This window comes from Canis aureus, chromosome X, assembly GCF_053574225.1.
Source record: "Canis aureus isolate CA01 chromosome X, VMU_Caureus_v.1.0, whole genome shotgun sequence".
Taxonomy (NCBI): domain Eukaryota; kingdom Metazoa; phylum Chordata; class Mammalia; order Carnivora; family Canidae; genus Canis; species Canis aureus.
The window spans coordinates 112,329,419-112,353,097 of NC_135649.1; the positions used below are offsets into that span (position 1 = coordinate 112,329,419).

Consider the following 23,679-nt stretch of genomic DNA (forward strand, 5'->3'; position numbering starts at 1 on the left):
GTCTTACCACACACCACACATCAGGTCGAACCACGTGAACTTGAAAACGTTCAACCAGTTTAGACCATCATGTATTTCAACCTAATATATTGAGACTGTTTCTCAAGACCACCTCATTTCTAACCCTGCTCCTAGGACAAGTCAAGAACATTATTCAATAAACGTAATTGAGTACAAATCTAATATTAAGTGGCTATTCTAATATATGCTAAAATACATAAGAATCTGAGTCTACTGCTGCTGCCAGCAGGATCTATAATTATAAATTAACTAGTTTGGATAAAGAAATGGCTTTGGCATTATTTTTCCAAAAAATGAAAGAAGGTCAAGCTCTATTTGGAAATATATTGGTAGCCTTAAAGGGATTAAAAAAAAAAAAACAACCTGTAAATATATGTATATTTCTGGATTTATACTACCTTAGATGAGTAATTCTTTACTGCAAGATTTCTCAGCCTTGGTACTACTAGCATTTTGGACAAGATAATTCTTTGTTGATGGTGGGGGAGGGTAGTCCTGTGCACTGTAGAACGTTTAACAGCATCCCTGAACTCTACCTACTAAAGGCCAGTACCAAGCCCCGCTCCAGTTATCACAATCAAAAATGTCTCCACACATTACCAAATGTTGGGGGTGGGGGACATGATCACCCCCAATTAAGACTTGAGAAGACTCCTTCAAGGTCTTTACTCAATGGCCAACCTACCTCATGTGTTTTGAGGAGGAAAAGCCTCCCTAGAAATAATAAAGTACCTCCTCAAAGGTTTTGGGTTAAGATTGCCAGATTTAGCAAATTAAAAATAGAGGATGCCCAGTTAAATTTGAATTTCAGATAAACTTGAAATCACTTTTCAGTAAAACGTGTCCCAAATATTGCACAGCATTTAATCTGGCAACCTTATTTCCAGCTGAAGTTCTAATATAAATAAGTGACTGTAAGCAAATAGATAAATTACTAATTCACGACAGGGGAAAGACAGGATTAAAACAGGATTAAATACTTAGAATGACAAAGATACCACAGTTAGTAGGTTATAGTAAATAAAAGCAGCACATATGTAGAAGCCAGGCAGCTCTGAGCTGGAACCTGACAATGTCCAACCTCCAGTGTGGGAGGGGAGATTATAATTCTGTTCCTGAGTAGTTATGCGAGTAGTACGATGAAGTGAGGTAGCTCATTAAAGATGAAGTGAATGATACACGATGTTTCTAACACTTGGTACTCTCTGGAGGTGTTGGGTTAATGACCCAGGAGTATAAGAGCACCGTGGACAGAACAGGATGCTCATCTGGTACTATCACTACCCCAGATAGAATCTAATAGGTTCCAGGCAGTACCTGCCTGGGGCAGGAGGGGAAGATGAGAAGACTGAGGCTGCCTGTCCACTCGTAGCTGCCTGTCATGCTGAACCACTAATAGCTGAATGACCCACTCAAGGCCCCCTGAATAGGACTAGGAGCATATACTGAGCAGAGAAGTATACAAAGATCAAGAAAAAGAGAATTGCTACCTGACATATGTAGAGCTACAGTGTGCAACACCTAAAAGGCTCTTCTCAAAAGAGCTTTTCACTCCAATTTTCCACCTTGCAATTGGTCTGACAATGTGGAGAATATATTAAGCGTTTTTTTTAAAGCCTTTTTTTAAAAGGTACTTCTCAGGGCACCTGGCTGGCTCAGTTGGTGGTGTATGTGATTCTTGATCTCAGGGTTATGAGTTTGAGCCCCACTTTGGGTGTAGACATTACTTTTAAAAAAATAAAAAATCTTTAAAAAATAAAAAAAAATTTAAGAAAGGTATATCTCAATTTCTTCATCTGCAAAAGGAGGGGGCAGGGCAAATAAACTCTCAAATTCATTCCAGGTTTGAAAAAGTATGTGATTCCTCCCTCCAAAGGCCTTCCTGAAGTCTCAGCTCCTCCTGAAGGGTTCTGTTCTGGAAATCCTGCTAGCACTAGTCTCTCCCTTAGCTTTTACTATCTCTACCTGCCATTAAAACAAAACTATCCACCATGAGTTACTTCATATTTTAAAAGATTGTATTACCTATATAAGGTATACAGAATAATAAATGTCTATGTAACATACCAATCTAAGAAATAATGCTGCTAATGTTTCAAGGTCCTTACCGCACTCCTTTTGCCCCCAGCGGTAACCAGTATCTTGAATTTTGTTAATTGTTTTCCTCCTTTGCTTTTCTTAATAGTTTTACAACATCTAAAAAAATAGTTTTACAACATCTATATGTATCCCTAAAAAATATCTGTTTAGAGTTGCTTGCTTTGGGTTTTTTTTTTTTTTTAAGATTTTATTTATTAGGGCAACCCCAGTGGCGCAGCGGTTTAGTGCTGCCTGCAGCCCAGGGCCTGATCCTAGAGACCTGGGATTGAGTCCCACGTCGGGCTCCCTGCGTGGAGCCTGCTTCTCCCTCTGCCTGTGTCTCTGCCTCTGTCTCTCTCTCTGTGTCTCTCATGAATAAATAAATAATAAAATCTTTAAAAAAAAAAAGATTTTATTTATTAGACAGAGAAAGAGGGCACCAGAGAGCACAAGGCAGGGGAGCAGCAGAAGAGAAGGAGAAGCAGGTTCCCCACTGAGCAGAGAGCCCAGAACCCTGGGAACATGACCTAAGATGAAGGCAGTCGCTTAACCGACTGAGTCACCCAGGCACCCCTATTAGTTCTCTTTGATGTGCATCTTCCACACTAGGTATTGTGAGAGTAAATAAAAATTATTTCTCTGTTTACAGGCAGCAAAGAGACCATTCTCCTCCTATTCCCAACCCTTTTCTCTAAAGACATCATGAATCAGAGTCCTTACTCTAACCTCTGGGATGGAGATAAATCTCTCCAGGCTCCCATTCTGACAATGAAGTTATCTGTAAGATTGAGGGCCAAATAGCCCCTAGATATGTAAATGTATGTACCTCTGAAGTTAGCTAACGGGCCTCTGGAGAGAGGCACAGGAGGCCTTCAGAGAACTAAGTCCTATGTCTCCTCAGGAGATAGGAGAAGTCATTGTTTTTCCTTCTGCTTTGCTCTATAAAGATTGTGAGATTTTGTCCTAATTTCACAGTCTCTTGCATGGACTACTTGCATCATGTGTTTTCTCTCTCCTCTACATTAGTACAGAAGGGATCTTGCTGGCAGGACTGTTTTATTTTCTGACATATTCTTCCATCCACTAAATTTTTTTTTCTTATTTTGGAGTAAATTTTGATTTGCAGAAAAATTGTGAAGCTGATATAAAGAATTCCCATGTGCCCCTTACTTCCATTCATTGGACATTTTTTTTAGTTTAATACTTAGTATCAGGGGATCCCTGGGTGGCTCAGCAGTTTAGCTCCTGCCCTCAGCCCAGGGCTTGAGCCTGAAGACCCGGGATCGAGTCCCACATCGGGCTCCTTGCATGGAGCCTGCTTCTCCCTCTGCCTGTGTCTCTGCCTCTCCTTCTCTCTGTGTCTCTCATGAATAAATAAAATCTTAAAAAATATATATGCTTTAAAAAAATAATAATAGTATCAACTATTGTTTGCATATATGTTATGTAAATTATATATAAACTATACTACATTACATATATCTGCTAATATATACATTTGTATCTGTAAGAGTCTGGGGAAGGAGTTGCTCTAGGTTTCAGTACTTACTATAAGGCCTTAGCTATGTGAAGAAAAGGCCTTAACTATGTGAAGAAAAGCCCTCACTGAATTTGGAGGTACAGGTGAGAGGGCCAGATTGCTCCCTTAAGAAAATGGAAGGAATGTGTGTTTGGCTCCAAAGAGGGACAAAACTGAGAAAGGAAAGAAGAGAGAGAGAAGTGAGCAAGGACACAAGCTCATGTGGAGTTGCAGAGGAGGCCAAGAAATTGTTTTCCAAATCTAGATACCCAATGTTAATTTTAAGTTTTGTCCAATATAATCCAGAGGCGCACAAAATACACGTTTTGGCCAAGTGCCCAGTGGCTTGAGCCAAGACCAGAAACAAATACAGTTGACCCTTGAACAACACAGCTTTGAACTGCATTAGTCCACTTACATGCAGATTTGGTTCTGTAAAGACATTGAAAAGTTTTTGGGGAAAAAAAAAAAAGAAAAGTTTTTGGAGATTTGCCACAATTTGAAAAAAAAAAACTGCAGACAAAATGCATAGCCTAGAAATACCAAAAAAAAAAAAAAAAAAAAAAAAAAGAAAAGAAAAAAAGGAAGAACAAAAGGAAGGAAGGGAGGGAAAGAAAAAGTTAGGTACTATAACATGATAGTACATAATACATATAACAAACAAAATATATCTTAATTGACTTTATGTTATTGGTTAGGCTTCAGATCAAAAGTAGGCTGTTGGTAACGTTTCAGGGGAGTCAAAAGTTATGTATAGATTTTAGGGGTGTCTGGGTGGCTCAGTCAGTTAAGTGTCTGCCTTTAGCTCAGGTCATGATCCCAGAGTCCTGGATCAAACCCCAGGTTCCCTGCTCAGTGGGGAGTCTGCTTCTCCCTCTCCCTCTGCCTGCTGCTCCCCCTGCTTGTGCTTTCTCTCTCTCCCTCTGTCAAATAAATAAATAAAATCTTAAAAAAAAATGTGACATGTGGATTTTCAACTGCAAGTGGGGTTGGGACCCTAACTTTCATTTTATTCAAGGGTCAACTGTATTTTATTCTAGAATGAACTTCTATATACAAAATTTTATTCCAAAATATTACAGTTTTATTTATTTTTTAAAAGATTTTATTTATTTATTCATGAGAGATCAGAGAGAGAGGCAGAGACATAGGCAGAGTCAGAGAAGCAGGCTCCCCACGGGCAGGCTCTCCACGGGGAGCCTGCTGTGGGACTCGATCTCAGGACCCTGGGATCACACCCTGAGCCAAAGGCAGACACTCAACCACTGAGCCACCCAGGTGTCCCCCAAAATATTACAATTTTATTATTAAAAGTTATAGTAGTCTGGGCAGCCTGGGTGGCTTAGAGGTTTAGTGCCTGCCTTCAGCCCAGGGCGTGATCCTGGAAACCCAGGATCAAGTCCCTGGGGCTCCCAGCATGGAGCCTGCTTCTCCCTCTGCCTGTGTCTCTGCCTCTCTCTCTCTCTCTGTGTCTCTCATGAATAAATAAATAAAATCTTTAAAAAAGTAATAAATAAAAGTTATAGTAGTCATTATTTAAAGTGTGATATTTTACTGTAGCTACAGAAACATCCAGGCTCAGACAGCTGCTGGACTATTCTTTCAACCATTGTACTACAGGCTGGCAATTTTGTACCAAATAGAGATTCACTTTCAAGTGAAATCAGAGCAGGCACATGGTGTTTTTGGCCAGCACTGCCAGCAAGGACTTCTGCTTCTGGGGATGCGGCCACTGATCTAAGTTTCCTTCCTAATTTTGACTAAGGTCAAAATTTACCTCCTAGAGTTAAAGGTTAGGTGGATGGGGACAGTGCCATTTCACTGAAGAAGGATCACCAACCAAGCTTTTGTGCATGGTTTAAAGAAGATAATTTCTGAATATTTTCAGGAGCAACCTTAGGATTGTTTTTCTTGCTCTGGTTTTTTATTTCTAATATGTGTGCAGCACTTACATTGCTTCACATGATTACAGGAGATAAATTTGTCCTCAAACCTTGGATCTGGAAATGTGGCACTGGAGCAAGTAATTGGCTTTCAAGATGACAAAATTATCTCTGAATTTCCACCTGCATCTCAGCTTTCCTTGCATTCACACCAATTTCAGCATCTGCAGTGGAGAAAAATGATAGAGGTATCTTTCCAGCAGGTCATGGAGAAAATACTTGCAGCTTCAAGGCACATCAGTCTGCTTAACTGCTTCAGCAGCTTCCAGCAAAGAAACAATCTTCACTGCAAGTAACCATTGGTTGTTAATAAGCCCTGTTATGTTGGTATCGTTATCTGCAAAGTACAGAATTAAGGTTCTTTTGTCCAAGTAACTTTCTTTTTTAAAGTTTTTATTTATTTACTTACTTAAGTAATCGCTACACCCAACATGGGGCTTGCACTCACGACCCGAACATTAAGGGTCTCACACTCTTCCAACTGAACCAGCCAGGCACCCTCGAGTGACATTTTTTTTTTTTTTAAAGCGTGTTATTGCTGCTTTTACATCTTGTTTGACCTGCAGTTTGGGAAGCGCTGTTGTGTCAGCACTTTGCACACTGTTAGGGAAAGGCCTTCCTGTTTATTAAAAGCAACAAGGAATTAAATTAGTGCTTCCTCAACTTTAGTGACCCCCAGGGATTCTGACTTGATAGTTTGAGGTAGGACCCAAGAATTTACATTTCTATTGAGCTCCCAGGAGCCCACACTTGGACTGGCTCTGAGGTCAGTAATGACCTCGCCTCCACCCACTGTCTTCCATTGTAGGTCTGGTTTGCTGAAGGGATGTCCGTCTGCTCTTCTTCATTGTGTCAATTTCTAAGCTTCTTTCCAAGGAAACCATTCAGCCTTCTGTTGTTGTTGTTGTTGTTGTTGTTGTTGTTGTTTTAAATAGCAGTATTGAGACACAATTCACATACCATACAAGTCATCCACTTAAAGTGTACCATCCAATGGTTTTCAGCACATCGACAAAGTTGTGCAACCATCACCTCCATATACTTTAGCTATCACCTCCACTTCCCCCCGGCCCCTGGCAACTGCCAAGCTACCTTCTGTCTCCAGGATTTTGCCTATTCTATTCTAGACACAGAAATGGAACTATACGGTCACTCTCTATTCCTAAGTGTTTCCTTGAAGGGACAGGAGCACAGCAATATTTGTCATGACTGAACAAGATTAGAAAGACAAACTCTGTCAGGCACCATTCTTCAAGAAATGAGGCTCTCAGGGATGTTATCTCTTCCTGAGCAGGGTCAGTGGCATTAGCAGTGAAGGTTACTTGGATTTTGAAGGTTTATTATTTGCTGTTGTGGTGAGATCTACTTATTTTATGTGGCCACTACCCTGTCTTCCAACAACAACCCATTCCTTCTTCTGGAGGACTGTCTTCCTTGCTCCAACTGTGTGGTTTTATTGGTGCTGCTAATCATAATACCCTCCTCACAGCTCCCATCACCCCCTCTGCAACCCATGTTATAGACTGAATTTTGTGCCCCCACAAAATTTCTGTGTTGAAATCTCAGCCCCTAACATATGAGGTGGGATCTTTGGGAAGTACTTAAGGCGGGGAGGAGCTGCATGAGTGGGATTAGTGCCCTCCTAAGAGACATGACCAAGCTTGCTTCCTCTCCCTGCACTCTGCCAATGGGAAGGCACAGCAAGAAGGTGGCCATCTAGAAACCAGGAAGAAGGGTCTCACCAGGATCCAACTATGCTGGCCCATGAAGTTCCTACTTTTTAGCCTCCAGAATTGTGAGAAATAAAGGTTTGTTGCTTTAGCCACCAAGCTTATGATATCCTGTTATAGCTGCCTGAGCTAAGGCAACCTGATTCATAGGAGAGGGTACAGGACCCAAGCCTGCTTTGGATATTTTCAAAACAGCCCTAAGGGAAGAGAACTCTTTCTTTTCAGGTATCTGTGCTGGAAGGATGTGAGCCCTTAAGGTGTCATTAAGCAGGGTTTTAACACCCTGATTGAAACCTGCATAGAGAGCAGAGGCAGGGAAGGAGGTAGTCCTGAGGAGAGGGGGCATCCCCATCTTAATCGTGAAGTTCCCAGGGCCACCCAGGTTCTTGCTTCCCCAAGACTGGTTTGTTGGGTCTGATCTCTATTCTAGAAGTATGGAAGCAGGCCAAAAGGCTCAGAACCAGAAACTTGTGATAAATTAACCTTTACCATCACCAATCTCATGGCAAATGAGGAGTGTGCAAGGTTGTTCTGTGCCCATTTCTTATATCTGGCAAGTAGGCAGGCAGGGAGCCAGGCTCTCCAGTATGATTTACTAAGAGAGTAAAAAGACCTCAAGAGAGGCAGGCGAGAGTTTCTCCCACCCAACAAAATTGTCACTCGGTGCCCACTGGCCTTAAAGGGATCTTGGACGAATCAAGGATGCCAGCTGCATAGTCTCCTAGAGAAGATGAACCTAAGTTGCATGAAACTAAGTTTCTGTGGCTTTTCACATCAGAGAAAACACACATTCCTTTAACTCTGTCTATGGGCATCTTTCCACCAACCCCATCACTGTCCCACTGAGAAAAATGGTGCAATGAATTATCCCAAGTTCCTTCTAATAGATTCCTTTTTATCTAAAATCCTTTTTGTTTGCTTTATCATTTGTTTTGAAAAGTTCCAACTAATATGACTACTGATGCTAAGAAATTTAGTCACCATTCTGCTTATCTAAAGATAGCGCACTCACTATACTTTTGTACAAAATATGACTATATATCATTGTTGAGCAGAACAGCGTGCACCGGCTATCAATCCAAGGGGAACAAAACACTTCATACCAGCTACCAGAGGACTCTATGCACTTCTGCCCATTACACAATGGTAATGGAGTTGCCAAGGAAAACACAACAAGGTCAAGCACTAAATGGAATGATGTTTGACTTACCTGGCAAAAAGGGCAAGACCAGTTTCAACAGTTGGGGTCGGTCCCCCACGACCAGCAGGTTCCCTGGGCAGCCAATGCAGGGAAATTGGCCTATGCACACCCCTCTCGAGTCGCAGCAGAACTCTGTCCATTCCCCATGGAGTCTGAAATACTGAAAGCTAGGTGTGTGCCTGTGGGCCGCTGACATACGGGTTTAAGCAGAGTGAAGGAACATTCATTGAGCATGAAACAGGGAAAGCTACTCCCACACAAGGTAGTAAGACAGGCACAGGCTGTGTGGGCTCTTTATCCCTTGGTAAGGAAGTGTTCCAGGTCCAAGGCCCATTCTTCTGTGCCTGAGTGGGGAGCTGTGTACATAAGTCTGCCTTTCTCAACAATAATCGTATCCACTTGGAAACTCTGACTTACAAAGTACAGAAAATGTAACTCAAACAGAATTGGCTCACATAACTGATAAGCTCCAGTAGTAAAGGCCCTAGGCTCCATTTATTTGTGACTCTTCGCTCTGCCTTCCTACATAATAGGATAACCATTTTAAGACCGGAAGCAGGGGATCCCTGGGTGGCTCAGCGGTTTAGCGCCTGCCTTCCGCCCAGGGCGTGATCCTGGAGTCCTGGGATCGAGTCCCACGTCGGGCTCCCTTCATGGAGCCTGCTTCTCCCTCTGCCTGGGTCTCTGCCTCTGTCTCTTTCTGTGCGTGTGTGTGTGTGTGTGTGTGTCTCATTAATAAATAAATAAAATCTTTAAAAAAAAAAAAAAAAGACCAGAAGCAAAATGGGTGCACATTTTGTCTCTCCTGACATTAGACTCTTCTCTAATTGCACAAACTCAGCATTCTTGAAACAAAAGGAGAAGGGATTAGGCTGCCACTTGTTGGGAGAGGCAATGGAAAAGTCAGCCACATCGACCCCAGTCTCTGTTGGGGCTTTGTTTAGTTTGATAATGGCTGCACTTCCATTCTGAACCAGGTATTATTGATGAATGAACAACAGCTCTGCCCAAGAGAAATGCACAGGCTTCTAATCAATTCATATACAGTTCTTTGAAGGTATTTGTACTTGAGACTTCAAGTCCATACAGAAGCTCCATGAGGCCTGACCCCACAGTATCCATTTATCTCTGGCAGGGACTGGCTCTCAGGCCACCCTCATTCTGTTCCAAAAGAAGCCTTTGCATAACTGTGTTTTAGCCCCTTACAGGTTTTGTTTCCATTTTCAGCCAGTTGTTTGTTCGCTTGTTATATTCTCTTTCACTAACTTCTGACAGTGTAACTATCTTAGCCTGCCCTCCTCCATTTGTTCTTACAGCTTTCCACCCTCTCCTCCTACATATGAAAACTTAATTTTCATTTTCCAACTATGGAGACACAGTAGCACTTTTCAGAGCCAAGTCAGAGGGTACTGGGAAGGTGAGAACTGACATTTATTAAGCACCAACCATGTACTAACATTAGAGTAGACTTTTTTTTAATCCATTTAATTCTCAAAAAGTCTGTGAGATAGATAGAGTTTCCCTGTTTTACAAATGAGGAAATGAGCCCAGAGAAGGTGTGTTATTATTCATGGAGAGTAATGCAGCTGCTTAGAGAAGAGGTAAAAATCTAACCCAATGCCATCTGATTTCAAAGTTTTTCCAAAGCTGTTTTCTTCCTTACCCAGTGACTTCAGTTTTGGCTGTAAGAAAAATCATCTGGAGAGTTAACACACACATACACACACACACACGCACATGCACACGCACACGCACACGACTTGGGCTCCATTCCTAGACATCCTTATTTTAAATGAGTGGGGCCCAGGCCTCAGCATTTTCCATCAAAGCTCCTTGGAGGAGTCTAATGAAAACCCAGGGTTAGAACAAATTGTAGTAGAACGTGCTTCCTCCCAAACTATATCAATAAATTTCATGAAACACAGCAGAGGCTAGACAGCACTTCAACTTCAACGTCTAAAAATAGCAAATCATTGTACCAATGCACAGTATTAAGGGAAACCCAGAGTAGCTTCACCTGGGATGCCTCACTCATGCAAAGTGTTTATGATAGGCCTGGGACCAACATAACAAATCAAATCCCAGAAGCCTGCTCTCGACTTTGTTTCTGAGCCTGCATATGATGGCTGACTTCTCAGCACATACCACGAATGCCCTGCCCTATATGCTTTCAGCCCGCCCTGGGTTCACCTGCAGCTACTGGAGAGGACAGTCTCCTACATGCTGATGGCTCCTCACCTCAGGCAGCAGACCCGTGTCTCTCTACATCTCTGCCTGAGGGCTTTCTCTAGCACCTTTGGAGCTGGCTCAGCCCCATGTACGGCTATCTAGGAAGCGCCAGGGACTTATTACCCCTGGGACAGCCCTTAACCAATGAGGGCAAGAAGCCTGTAGCTAAATACCTAGGGTTCCAAGACTGCTTGGTTCCCCTGAGCTTCATTTGCACTTGGCTAGAATGACTCATGGCTCATCCTTTTTGGTGACTTCCTCCTTTCCTAATAAAGGTCTCTCCATTCCCTTGCTTATGCTTCCTGGGATCACCTCTCCAGTTTACTCTTTGCACCCAAATCCTAGGCTTAGGGCCTGATTTTGGGGGAACCAAACCAGAACAACCTCTAGGTGTCTCGTTTTAACCTCAGGTGTAAATAAGCCTAAGCCAACAACGATACTAATTCACATACAAATACTACTTTATAGGTTACAAAGAGCTTTCTCAAACATTTTGATCACTAGAGGAAAACATTTCCTAATCATCACAAGAGGGTTGTGGGACGGTTTCAATGAGCTTTAATTTCTTAAGAGAAAAGCACACCATTATCATCATAAAGACAGGCATAATTCATTTTTCCCTGTATGCACATACCCTGCTGACTCTATTTGACTCTATTAGTGGGTCCTTCACAAGAAAAATGATCTATTCAAGCAAATATCAGACATAATTTTGTGGTTTTACACAGGGGATGCTCAAGTAATTAGTGCAACAACATCAGTGGGCTGTGGGTTGTTTTTTTTTTTTTTGAAGTTTTATCATGAATAGTCATTCATGCTTCATTATGTAAAATTTTATGTTAAAAATATGTGTTGTGGAAACAGTTTTCATTGAGATAAAAGCAGTTTGACATGGGTCACAGACTAGGGATAACAGATAACATTTTTTTCTGTCCTCCTACAATTTAAATAAAAATGAGATAGAAAGGGGGAGACCACTGGGGTTGCAACATAAAGAATAATATTCCTTGGCCATTACTTTGCAACATACAAAAGATTCTGCTGGGTATTATAGCTTCTAGCAGTCCTAGCTATAGAGAACTTTAGATAAAATTGACTAGCTCAAGGAAAGGATATTATTACTGCGAGAATAAGAATGAGCAAAAATGCACAGCTCTCTCGGAATCTAAATCCCTAACGAAATGGATAATCCTGCAGCAGAAGAATTCGATTGAAGCTATTATTGTCCCTCTGTGCTGAGTCAGGGCTGGCCACCTTGCACTTTTCTTCACAGAAAGTAGGGCTCCTTTTTTAGTGGAATTGCAATCTTTTTTCTTTTTCTCTACAATTTGGACCTTTTTTATTGCTGGTTGGATTTCTATTATTCATGTGGTAAGGAATTTTAAAGCATTTCCTTAAAAACAAGATTGGAAGCTTTAAGTCTATTTAGGAGGGTGCCACCTTAACCAGGTAGTTAAGGTTCTTACGGTTTCATGTTTATTTTTTTAAGATTTTATGTTTAAGTAATCTCTCCACCCAACATGGGGCTCAAACTCACAACCCAAGGAGATCAAGAGTCATGGGCTTTACCTACTGAGCCCGCCAGGCACCCCTCGTATTTACTTTTCAAGAGTATCTAGATGATTTCTTAAAATGTCTAAGCTATAATACCCATAAATGAAGCTTTGAACTTCCAGAGTTTTTTCTCTTAGCCTACTGGTCTCTGACCTTAAATGCACAATTTCATTTTTCTTTTGGGGTCAGGGTTTGGTCTGAGTGGTCATAACAAACTGGGGTACAAAACATATGTTTCCTTATAGAGGCTGATAATGTAAAGGGGCAAACTATTCCTCAGGAAAAAAAATAAAAACAAAACAGGAAAAAGTGCTGATCCTAATTGTATGACTGAGAGAGAGGGCGGGCCAGAAAGTGATGCAACATCTGTCTAGGCTCATTGAATCAAAGGCCATGCAAACCGAAGAGCTAGGGATTTGGAAATACTTCAAGAAGTTTGAGGGGAAGGGAGTGGATGGGTAGAAAAAAGACTAGAAATCAGTGGTGCTCCTAGAGAGAAGTGGAATTTTCTAGTGACTGTCTATTTGACCACCTCAGTATAGTCAGACCTTCTAAAATACATAAAGAAGTCCTGTTTTAGTCCTCAATCCCTACCAGAACATTCTGTATAGGGATGGGGAGACCAGTGGGCTTGGCTCAGCCTATAGTCTAACATTTTAATTCTTGATAATAATAATATGGAGACATCCACATATTAATTAAAAATGGTGTCAATGTTCCAGATCATGTTGGTAATTACTACTGCAGGCTTAAGGATAGATTGTAAAAGGGTAAAATATAAAAAATGTATATATTTGCCCATTTTTCTGAGCCAACTTAGTATGGCATTATCTTGAGGAAGCAGTAAGATGTAATGCTCTTTTCAACATTTTCCTTTGGGACTTTTTCTTCTTTACTATTGGTTTTTAGATTGTGGCTAGAAATCAGTTTTTGGAAAAACTCAAAATGCATTCACATCTTCTTTGAAGCAGATTTTTATCTGAAAGAGTTGATTATTTGTTATCAGCATTCCAAAACATGTGTTTTGGGGGATTATTGCCCTCATCTGTGCTTATTTCTATAATGTATCAAATACCAACATTCTAGTCTGCAAGTGACTTTAAGAAAAAAAAAAAGGTGTTTGAAATGGATAGAACTGAGATTGATAGAGCAATTTTAGAAAACTGAGAATCAGCTTTGCTGTTTTAGAATCATACAGTTGCCCCATACTGACCTGAATTTTTCTGTATTACTCACAAAGGTATCTTCTTATCTAGATATAGCACTTAAATTTTACCCTGGATTTTGCAACGATTCCTGTTGTTCCCTTTGTTAGGGGTAGACACATATTTTTGATATACGAATTTATGTTTCTAAAGTTTTAAGTAATCAGTTAAGTTCAAATACTACCACATAACACAGAACACTTGTTCGTGTTTTCAAACACTAACTATTACTTTAAAATCATGCCTGCTGTAGCATTCAGATGAGTTTTCTGTCAACACTTGGAAATTATAACGTTCTTGGATGTTTTATTTATCAGCTCCCTTTCTCCTACTGCTGTTTGCATGTTGGAGAAATAGTGCAAGCCAAAAGACGTAAGTTAGAGTCATGGAAACATTATAAATGATGGCAACTGGAGCTGGACAAGGGACAGAGATACTCCTAGGTCACTTTATGCATCTTGTTCTGGGTCTGGCTAAAAGTTAGGTCCTTTGATACCAGCTAAAACTTCAAAATTACTCAGTTGTGAAAATGCAAACCTTAGGAAGCATTCTTCATCTGAAAATCTGTGTTAATGCTAACTGTCCAGGCCCCCAGGAGAAAATCTGGTGAATAAGACTGCAAGAGCAGATTCGAATTTTCTAATGCATGTTTCCCAGTTGGAAACAAATCACTTTTATTACCTTTTTCTTATTTTTTCATTTGCAATTTGTGGACTCATAAATATTATACGTAGTTTAAAACTGAATGGAATTCTATGATTTACTTTTTCATAAATATTTTAGAAAGTAATTGGCTTGTTCTTTGGTGCTCTCCTGATATTGAAGATGAAAAATGTTATATAAGCATTTTGATGGATTTTGAGATTTTAAAAAATTTATGGGTAGGAAGTTGACTCTAGAATAATACCATTTCTGATTTGGTGTCTCAATTGTACTTTTTGTACTCCCACCCCTACCCTCATGTACACATACCACTCATTCATTGCATTATGTATGGCATCTGGAGGGGAACATTCTTAGTGAAAGCTGTTCCTAAAGGGTGGAGGAGAGATATCAGTACCTCAAGCAAAATGTTTGGTAACCAGTGGGTTTTGACCCAATTTAGAAAGAGACACATTGTTGAAATTTTGACATTCACCTGTTGTGGGATGTTGGAAATACATTCAAGCGCTTGATCGGCTACTTGAATAGCCTCTGGGTTCTTGTTAAGAGCACTAGTGGGGGATCCCTGGGTGGCTCAGTGTTTTAGCACCTGTCTTTGGCCCAGGGCGTGATCCTGGAGTCCCGGGATCAAGTCCCACATCGGGCTCCCTCCATGGAGCCTGCTTCTCCCTCTGCCTGTGTCTCTACCTCTCTCTTTCTCTCTGTCTCTCATGAGTAAATAAATAAAATCTTTAAAATAAAAAAAAAGCACTAGTAACTATTTGCATGTTCATTTCTCTTAAGCTTTTGTTAATCTTTGAAGCAAAAACTAGGTCCTTAAGATTAAGCTTGGATTAATAGATATATATTGATGTGTTAACTGGCCTAGAAAATCCGAGTTTTTTTCCACAGGTGACCCATCTGACCCACTCTGAACATATAATACTGGAGTATTTAGACACCTGTAGGAAAAAAAAAAAAAAGAAGAAAAGAAAAGAAGGGAAAAAAATCACAAACCTGGCTTGCTTCAATCTTTCAAAATTCTGATTTTGAATTTGGTATCCCATCCACTCAGGTACCATCTGAAAATCTTATCAACGTGCCATCTCAAGATAAATGGTCTACTGGAAGGGCCTCTGCCTCCCCTCAGGGCCCCTAAGGACAGGACGGACTTCAAGGTGTTCAGCCGACAAGGGTGGTTGCTTTGTACAAATTCCAAGATCAAGATGATCCTCGTCTCGGCAGGGCCATTCCACTGACCATTAATCCAGGTCTTCCTAACTCATGATCATGCACTCCCGACTGGGTGCCTCCTGCACGTCTCAAATTCTCCATGAATACAGAGGAACACAGTCCTTTTCCTGGAGCCAACCCTGGTGATTCCAACTGTACCCTACCCCTAAACACTTCTCTACAGGAAAGGGAAGAGTTGGGAGGAGGGCACATACAAATGCATTTGTGACATTGCCTGTCATATATTTCATTGGTCCTCCTCCCTGTTTCCTTAATAAACCTGATTTACCACTGCATTATGTGCTATGTATAGTATTTGGTGCTATCTTGGGATTTAATAGCTGGTATTCAATGTAAGGCAGATATCACCTGACCTAATGCTAGGATCTTTGGGAAACACAGAAGGGTTCACTCAGGGGTGAGATACATGTTGCCTGGGGTGGTTGGCAAGTTACCTGGCTGAGCTGGAATGACCAGTGATAGGTGATCACAAGGCTTATGCCTAAAGATTACAAAAGCCCTAGAGCAGCATATCTTCAATGAAAGGAAATGTGGGCTGATAAATCTGCCCATAACTTCATCCCCTGGTTCCTTCTCAGCAGTCTGAAGATCCTTTCAAGCCCTAAAGATGACAAGGAAGATATGGAAGGCAGAATAATGGGTTCTAGAAGACATCCATTTCCTAGTCCTCAGAACCTGGGCATATGTTACATTACATGGCAAAGAGGAATTAAGGTTGCTAATTAGCTGACTTTAAAAGAGGGAGGTCATCCTGGATTATTGGTTGAGCCTGATGTAATCACAAAGGTTCTTAAAAGTGGAAGAAGGAGCCAGAGGAGTCAGAGTCAGCTTGCGCTGGAAAGCCACCTAGTGAAGGGAGGAGTGTGTGCAGGGGCAAATACCCCCTGCTCTGTTTGGTCATCACCCAGGCCAAGTCAAGCAGGCCCTGCAAGGCCAGAGCATACAGCCAAAGCAGTTCCCGATCACCTCTTGGGATACTGTCTTGGGGATGAGTGTACTGAGAGCTTCATGGAGACATGATTGGCTCTGTATTACTTTTTTGGACTCTGCCTATTAATAGTGTCTTCTCTAACCTCTGACTTACTGTAGAAACCCTACTTATAAAAAAATAAAAATTAAAAATTAAAAAATTAAAAAGAAACCCTACTTATTTCTGCCCCGGAAAGAAAGCGTGTATTTATTTATTTATTTATTTAAAGATTTTATTTATTTATTCATGAGAGACACAGAGAGAGAGGCAGAGACACAGGCAGAGAGAGAAGCAGGCTCCATGCAGGGAACCAGATGTGGACTCGATCCTGGGACTCCAGGATCATGCCCTGAGCCAAAGGCAGACGCTTAACCACTGAGCCACCCAGGGATCCTGGAAGCATGTATTTAATGAGCCCAGGGAGGAAGGTCTACAAGGTCTGATGCCTGAATGACAGAATCACCATGTATGCACTTGAGAGACACATAACTTCTACCAAGAAAATGTCCCTAGATAACATCAAAGGTAAAAAAAGTTCTCTGATGATGGAGCTCATGGGGGAAAGTGAGCAGTGTCAACTGACAGTCAGTAGATTGGTCTGGGAAACACTGAAAGAAGTCATGATGTAGAAGATCATGTTACTACTATAAGACAAACTAAAGGACCATAAAAAGAAGAAAATATGGGTAATTTTATTTACAAATTTATGTTTAAATCTTGCAAAACAGGAGGGCTGATGGTAATACCGTAGAACATGTTCAGTAGGCAGGTGCTGCAGATACAGAGGTCCTAATTGCCCTGTTCATATAGAGAATTGCCTTACTTTTTATAGTTTTGAAAATTTAGTGACAGAAACATGACTGGAGACAAAAGAAAAATCCATTACTGTGAGGAGCATCACCATATGGACGAGGGCCAAGTAATGGGTAATCAGGTCAGTGGCTTAGGCCTGTGATCTAGGAGTATGAAGATGCAGAAGAGAAGAAAAGCCTTGGGACACAGACTAATGCCAGCTTGCACAAAAAGGCATTTTTATATAATGTAATAATGGCACAGAGGAAACATTCTCTATATCTGAAAAAAAAAAAAACAGACTTCACATCATCAACGTTATTTCATTAGTTAAAATCATCACCATTATCATCATTTTTATTTCATCCAATTATCCTTGACTAACCTTCACTATTCATATAACTTCTTGGTAATCCAGCCTCTGCATTATTTTCTACGTCAAATAACTTACATATGTCAAGCACCAACACATCTACAATCATAACTGTATAGGATTTACAGTATATATACTATTATTGTATCTGGGCATTCCTTTCTAGAAGTCATACCTTTATGTTTTTTCATTATTTCATTTTATATTTGTCACCCCAAACTGGCGGACATACAAAATTACTCAATGGGTATTTGTTCAGCCGAATTAAATGAAATGTTACGCTAATATAAAATAAAATCAAAACAATTTTTTAAAATGTACAAAGGACTTAAATAGACCTTTCTCCAAAGAAGATGCAGAAATGGCCCATTAGCACATGAAAGATGCTCATCATTAGTCATTAGGGAGATGGAAATCAAAACCAGTGAGATCCCATTTTACATCCACTAGGATGGCCATTTAAGACAAAAATCAAAAAGCCAGAAAATAAGTGTTAGTGAGGATGTGGAGAAACTGGAATCTTCATATACTGCTGATGGGAGTGTAAAATGGTGCAGCTGCTATAGAAAACAGTTTGCTATTTCTTCAAAAGGTTAAACATAAAGTTACCACATAGGCCAGCAATTCTACCCCTAGGTATAGACCCAAAATAATTAAAAACAGGTGTTTGAACAAAAACCTGTCCACAGTCTTCATAGCAGGACTACTCCCAGTAGCCAAAAGGAGGAAACAGCCCAAATGTCCATCAACTGATAAATGGATAAACAAAATGTGCTCTATCCATATAATGGAATATAATTTAGCTATAAAAAAGAATGATGTACTGGCACTGGCTACAATGTGAATGAATTTTGAAAACACGATGCTAAATGGAAAAAAAATAACAGACAAAAAAGGCCACATATTGCATGATTCCATTTATATGAAATATCTAGCATAAGCAAATCCATAGATACAGAAAGCCGATTAGTGACTGCCAGGGGCTGGAGAAGTGGAGAATGGGGATTAATTGCTTAATGGGTATGGGGTTTCCTTTTGAGATGATGAAAAAGTTCTGAAACTAGATAGTGGTGATGGTTGCACAACATTGAAAATGTACTTAATACCATTGAATCACATACTTGAAAATGATTAAAATGGTAAATTTCATGTTATGTTATGTTTTACCACAATTTTTAAAAGAAATTTGAGAAAGAAAGAGCAAAGCCCCCTAATAAGGCATGTCTGTCCATCCTGACCGCAAGGATACCAAGACCTTGCCAAATACCTTGCAGAACTCTCTGTACACTATTTGCACCACATGACTTTGGCCAACCAGCCTAACATCATTAGTAAAGGTACAAGTAAAAGGAAATCTAATGACTGATGTGATGTACTTTGTGACCCCACCATCCTAGCTCCTACAGCTCACCAATTTCCTGTGTGGCTACTTATAAATCATTCTTTGAATATTATAATCAATCACCTGGGAGTAACATCAGGTATACTAGACTATTATTCTTGGTATTGTCTCATATTTAAGAATTAGGAACCCCCCTCTTCCCCACACCCTTCCATTCCTCTAGCTTCTCTCCTATTTTCCAACTGTAGGAATCCAGGGTCTCATTTGTAAGCTTTTGCTGATGGTTTATCATATTCACCAGGGCTCAAACTCCAGTACTTATGGCCAATCAGTGCTGTGTCTTTGTATGTCTCCTTCTCCTTCTTCTCCTTCTCCTTTTTGATCTCACCTCTCATCACTCTCCTCTTCACTCACTACTCCAGCCATGCTGGCTTCCTTCCAATTCCTTATATCAGATGTACCTTGCTTCCTCCCAACGAGCTCTAAGATTTGGCACTCCTGCTCTCTCTGTCTGGAAAGCTTATCCCTCAGATTCTACTGGTTCATTTCCTCACTTTTTTCAAATACGTGCTCAAATATCACTTTCCCAGGCAGGCCTTCCCTGACCACTTTATCAGAAATAGCAACCCCCTCTGCCCTTCTCTGGCATTCCCTCCTGCTGTTTATCACCTGCTGATCTCTTTATCTGCTTATTGTGCATCTCCTGATGTCACTCCCTTCCCCTCACCTCTTGGCACTTCTCACTACCTGACAGAGTTATGTGTTTATTTTTGGATTGTCTAGCTCCCCTGGGATATCATGGGGGCTCTGTATTATTTATGTAATAAATCCAGGTTGGCCTTCAGCTCTCCCCTGACCTATTCGGTCAATCAACCAAGAGTTATTGAGCAATCTCTATATGCCAGGCATTGTGTCAAGTCTCTGAGACCCAGAAAATGGAAAAACGTGATCAATGCCGGTAAGGACTAGTGGGAGTGGCTTAGACAACAATAGGTCATAGAAGGGACCGTGATCTAGGGAATGCTGGGGTCTCACTGAAGAAGTGAAAAGGGCTGAGGTTTTCTGAATGCTCAGGAAGGTTTCCACAGATGCTCAGTTACTGAGGTGGAAGAGAACATAGGTCGTTCAAGGAACTGTAATATTCTGAGGCTGGAGCCCCAGATGCAAAGCACTTATCATCATCTGATCCTTTATCATTTATCTGTCTCTTATTCTCTCTCCCCTTACTTCTTGGGCTTATCACCTGAGCAAACCCCAGGAGCCTGGCTGTGAAGGGGCAGCATGCAGAGTTTGACACCTGCAGGTGATGGAGCGGAGCACGTGGTCAAGGAGACAGAAAGGGGGAGACAAGGCAGGGAGCCCAGCAGCTATGCTGTTTGTACAAAGCCCTCATTATTCCTGCTTGCAGATGGCTGCAGTACTTAAGAAAGCTGCCAAGTCAGATTAAAATCAATCAAGAATGTAGAATATGGGTCCTAGGTTCAACAGACAGAACCATGGGTAAGGGAGTCGTTGCTATACAAAAGCCTCCCTGTTTCAGCGTAGGTTGGAGTGGAGCAGGATTCAGGGAAAGGCTAGTTAACCAACCCAGCATATAATTGAGCCTGTTCTTTTCTCTGTTCTACTAATGATTCATTAAGCAGAATGTACCACTCACTGTGATCCAGACTCATGACTTCAAATCAAACAGAGGAGGCCAATTTCTGCAAAGTACAGGAAGGAAACAATCAGTGCCCTGGGCTTGGTTAGGGCAAGAACCCTACAATTGCTGTTCTCTGGGCAAGACGTTCTGGGAAAACTATAGCTTCAGACCTAGACACAGAGCTGGCAGGGAAAAAAGTCTAGGCTAATGAAAAACACATGCCTCAGACTTGGTTACCATCACATGAATTTTTCTTTTCAATAAACCTGTACAAAATTACGATGTTAGGACATTTTAGTAGTAGCTAAATGATTAAAGAAAGAAATGGACAACTGGAACTAGATATTTTAAATAGAAATATTAGGGGAAGCCCTGGTGGCTCAGCAGTTTAGTGCCATCTTCAGCCCAGGGCGTGATCCTGGAGACCCGGGATCGAGTCCCTTGTCAGGCTCCCTGCATGGGGCCTGCTTCTCCCTCTGCCTGTGTCTCTGCCTCTCTCTCTCTCTCTGTCTCTCATGAATAAATAAATAAAATCTTTACAATAAATAAATAGATAGATAGAAATATTATAGTGTCAAGAAACTAATTTGACCTGTTACTTTAAGGAGAGCGGACAATTGTGGGAAAGTTGCTGTGTGAAGAATTAATAATATTCCCATGCTACTTTATACCTACTATGTACAAAGCATTATAATAGGTCCTTGGCATCCTTTATTTCATTGCATCTCCAAAATAACTTCCCGAAATATATCTTTTTGAAGATTTTTTTTTTTAGGTAATCTCTATATTCAATGTGGGGCTCGAACTTATAACCCTGAGATCAGGAATCAGACACTATTGACGGAGACAGCTAGGCGCCTCTCTGAAACATATATTATTTACTTAATTGAACAGATGAGAAAACTGAGGTTGTGAAAGATGAAGCAAGCTGACTAAGGTACAGAAAAAAGCCAAGATTTAAAGCCTGAGTCTGTCTGACTTGAAGGGCATACAGTTTTGTATAGTGCCCTGAAAAGCTTTCAGGCTTTTGTGACAAACACTGAGTACCTTCCAAAACAAAGCCCTGTTGGAGAAAGTATAAAAATTAGAAAAGTATTTTTACTAGGGGTGCCTGGGAGGCTCATTTGGTTAAGCGGCTGCCTTCAGCTCAGGTCCTGATCTCAGAGTCCTAGACTGGAGCCCTGTGTCTGGCTCCCTGCTCAGAGAGGAGTCTGTTTCTCCCTCTCACTCTCTCTCTCAAATAAATAAATAAAATCTTAAAAAAAAAAAAAGGATTTTTACTAAATGTGAAATGGCAGCGATGGAAATCACAGTAAGGAAATAGTTCGTTAGCAGTTGCAAAACTGCATGATTCTCCACCCAAATTAGGAGATGCCCACAAGCAAAAAGAAAGCAGTCAAAGGAAAGATTTTTATTTAAGAGAAAAGAAATCACCTCAATTCAAGGTTAAGTCATGAATATAAATGAGGTATAAAATAAGAAAGCATCTTTATAAGAAACACAGAGAAGCTTCAAGAAAAGAGCCCCTCGGTTGAGTGCTTGTGCATTCGGCATTATGAGGGAGAACCAAAGGAAATTCTAGACCTTGGGCACCTATTTCTTTTGTGCCTGACTATTCTAGACTTTTGGTGGATAACTCCTGAAATATTTCGTTTCTGTTTAGGGTGGAGAGAACACCAACACACATACACAAATCCCAAAACAACGGCAGACTTGAAGTGGTCTCTTCAGGATCCCCAAATTGAAAGGAGCCTTAAGGCTCTGAGCCTTCACGTAGCTGGGGAGTCCCCTCCACCATGTCATCTGTTTGAATATCTCCAACCACCGGGAGCTCACCTACTTCGATTCCAGACTCCTAATGCTTAGTAGTACTTGTTCATATGTTATCTGAAATCTCCCGCCCTGTAACTTTCATCTGTTGATCCTTGTTTTCCTCTTGAACCAGACATAATTCAGCCTTATATTCCATCTCTTTCAATGCTGTAAGAGAGCCATCCTTTTGCCCCCTAAATATTTTATTCCCTGGGCTAACCTTCCTTACTCATTTCGGCTTTTGCTCCCGTTTCATGATTTATGGCACCATACGCTATGACTCCTCTGAAGGAGCTGAAGTTGGTCTATGTCCCTCGTGAAATATGTTTCCCAGAATTGAACATAATAAATCAAAGGATGGTAAGATTGATTATCAAAAGCATAGAACAGTCAGAATACTATATTTCTATTTAAACAGCTCAAGATTCCTTTGGGTATTTTTTTTTTTCCCCTTTATTTTGTAGCCTCCTCACGCTCTTGGGTCTTACTGGCTTCAGGCCACTGAAATCCTCAAGTCTTTTTTTTCCACACGCTGCCATTTAACAAGTTCTCCCTGTATCCTTAACTCTGGTTCCAAGGATAAAACACTCAAACTTGTGGTACTTAAATTTCATTTTAATAGAGATGGCCACTTATACATTTATTTATGAATTTATCCTGCCTTATTCCAAAAGATACTGGCTGATACATCATCCCTGGGCCAATGCCAGTTTGCAACCTACTTTGTCATCTGATTTATTCACACTCCCTCCCAGCTTCTTGTTCTCCATGTATTGATAACCAGGTCCTCTCAGCCCATATTCAGGTTACTTAAGAAGGACCACGCTAGGAAATAATCCCTGTTAAATTCAGACCCGCAACAAAATTTGCTGATTTGACAAAGACAGATCCATTAATCAGGATTCTTAGGGTAGAGTGGTCATGCTGCTAAATTATCTTATAGCCCATCCAGTTTCTCCATCTCTTCTGCAAGGATGCCATGCAAATCTTTGAAAAATGCCTTGCAGAAATACAGAAACTCTATGTCCACAGAATTCCTTTGATCTACTAGTCTAATAAACATATCACAAAAGAAAACCAAAGCCTGCCTGTCAGGCTGTTTTTTCTTAGTAAATTCATGCTGGTTTAAGGATCTCCTCTTCCCTCCCCTGCAAATTCACACACCACCCATAGGATATTCTTAATGCAGAATTAATACTGAAATCCCTATTCATACTGGCATCACCCACCTTCTCCCCTTTTTGAAAACCAAGACATTTGCCCATCGCCTGTCTTCATGAAGCCCTTCTATTTCCCATAAACTGCAGATGATATTTTAAGGATCTTTTTTGAAAATTGTTTTCATCTTTTCGGTTAAGTTTTGTCCAAACC

The 23,679-nt window shown here is 40.8% G+C and overlaps 1 protein-coding gene across 4 annotated transcripts in view; it reads right to left on the bottom strand.

Annotated features, from left to right (window-relative positions):
• Nucleotides 1-9,210, bottom strand: part of LOC144307822 (uncharacterized) — a 122,591-nt gene extending 113,381 nt beyond the window's left edge. Inside the window, exons 1-2 of one of the 4 annotated variants that reach the window (XR_013374520.1) lie at nucleotides 8,503-9,208; nucleotides 5,572-5,726 (exon numbers count right to left, since the gene is read on the bottom strand). Coding sequence is in view for 1 of the 4 variants with exons in the window: in XM_077887842.1 (XP_077743968.1) it covers nucleotides 8,503-8,689 (187 nt within the window). In the remaining 3 variants the exon portion in view is untranslated. Of the gene's footprint in view, nucleotides 1-5,571; nucleotides 5,727-8,502 lie in introns of all 4 variants that reach the window. The other 3 variants (XR_013374521.1, XR_013374523.1, XM_077887842.1) reach the window with 3 other exon arrangements.
• Nucleotides 9,211-23,679: the final 14,469 nt, after the last annotated feature.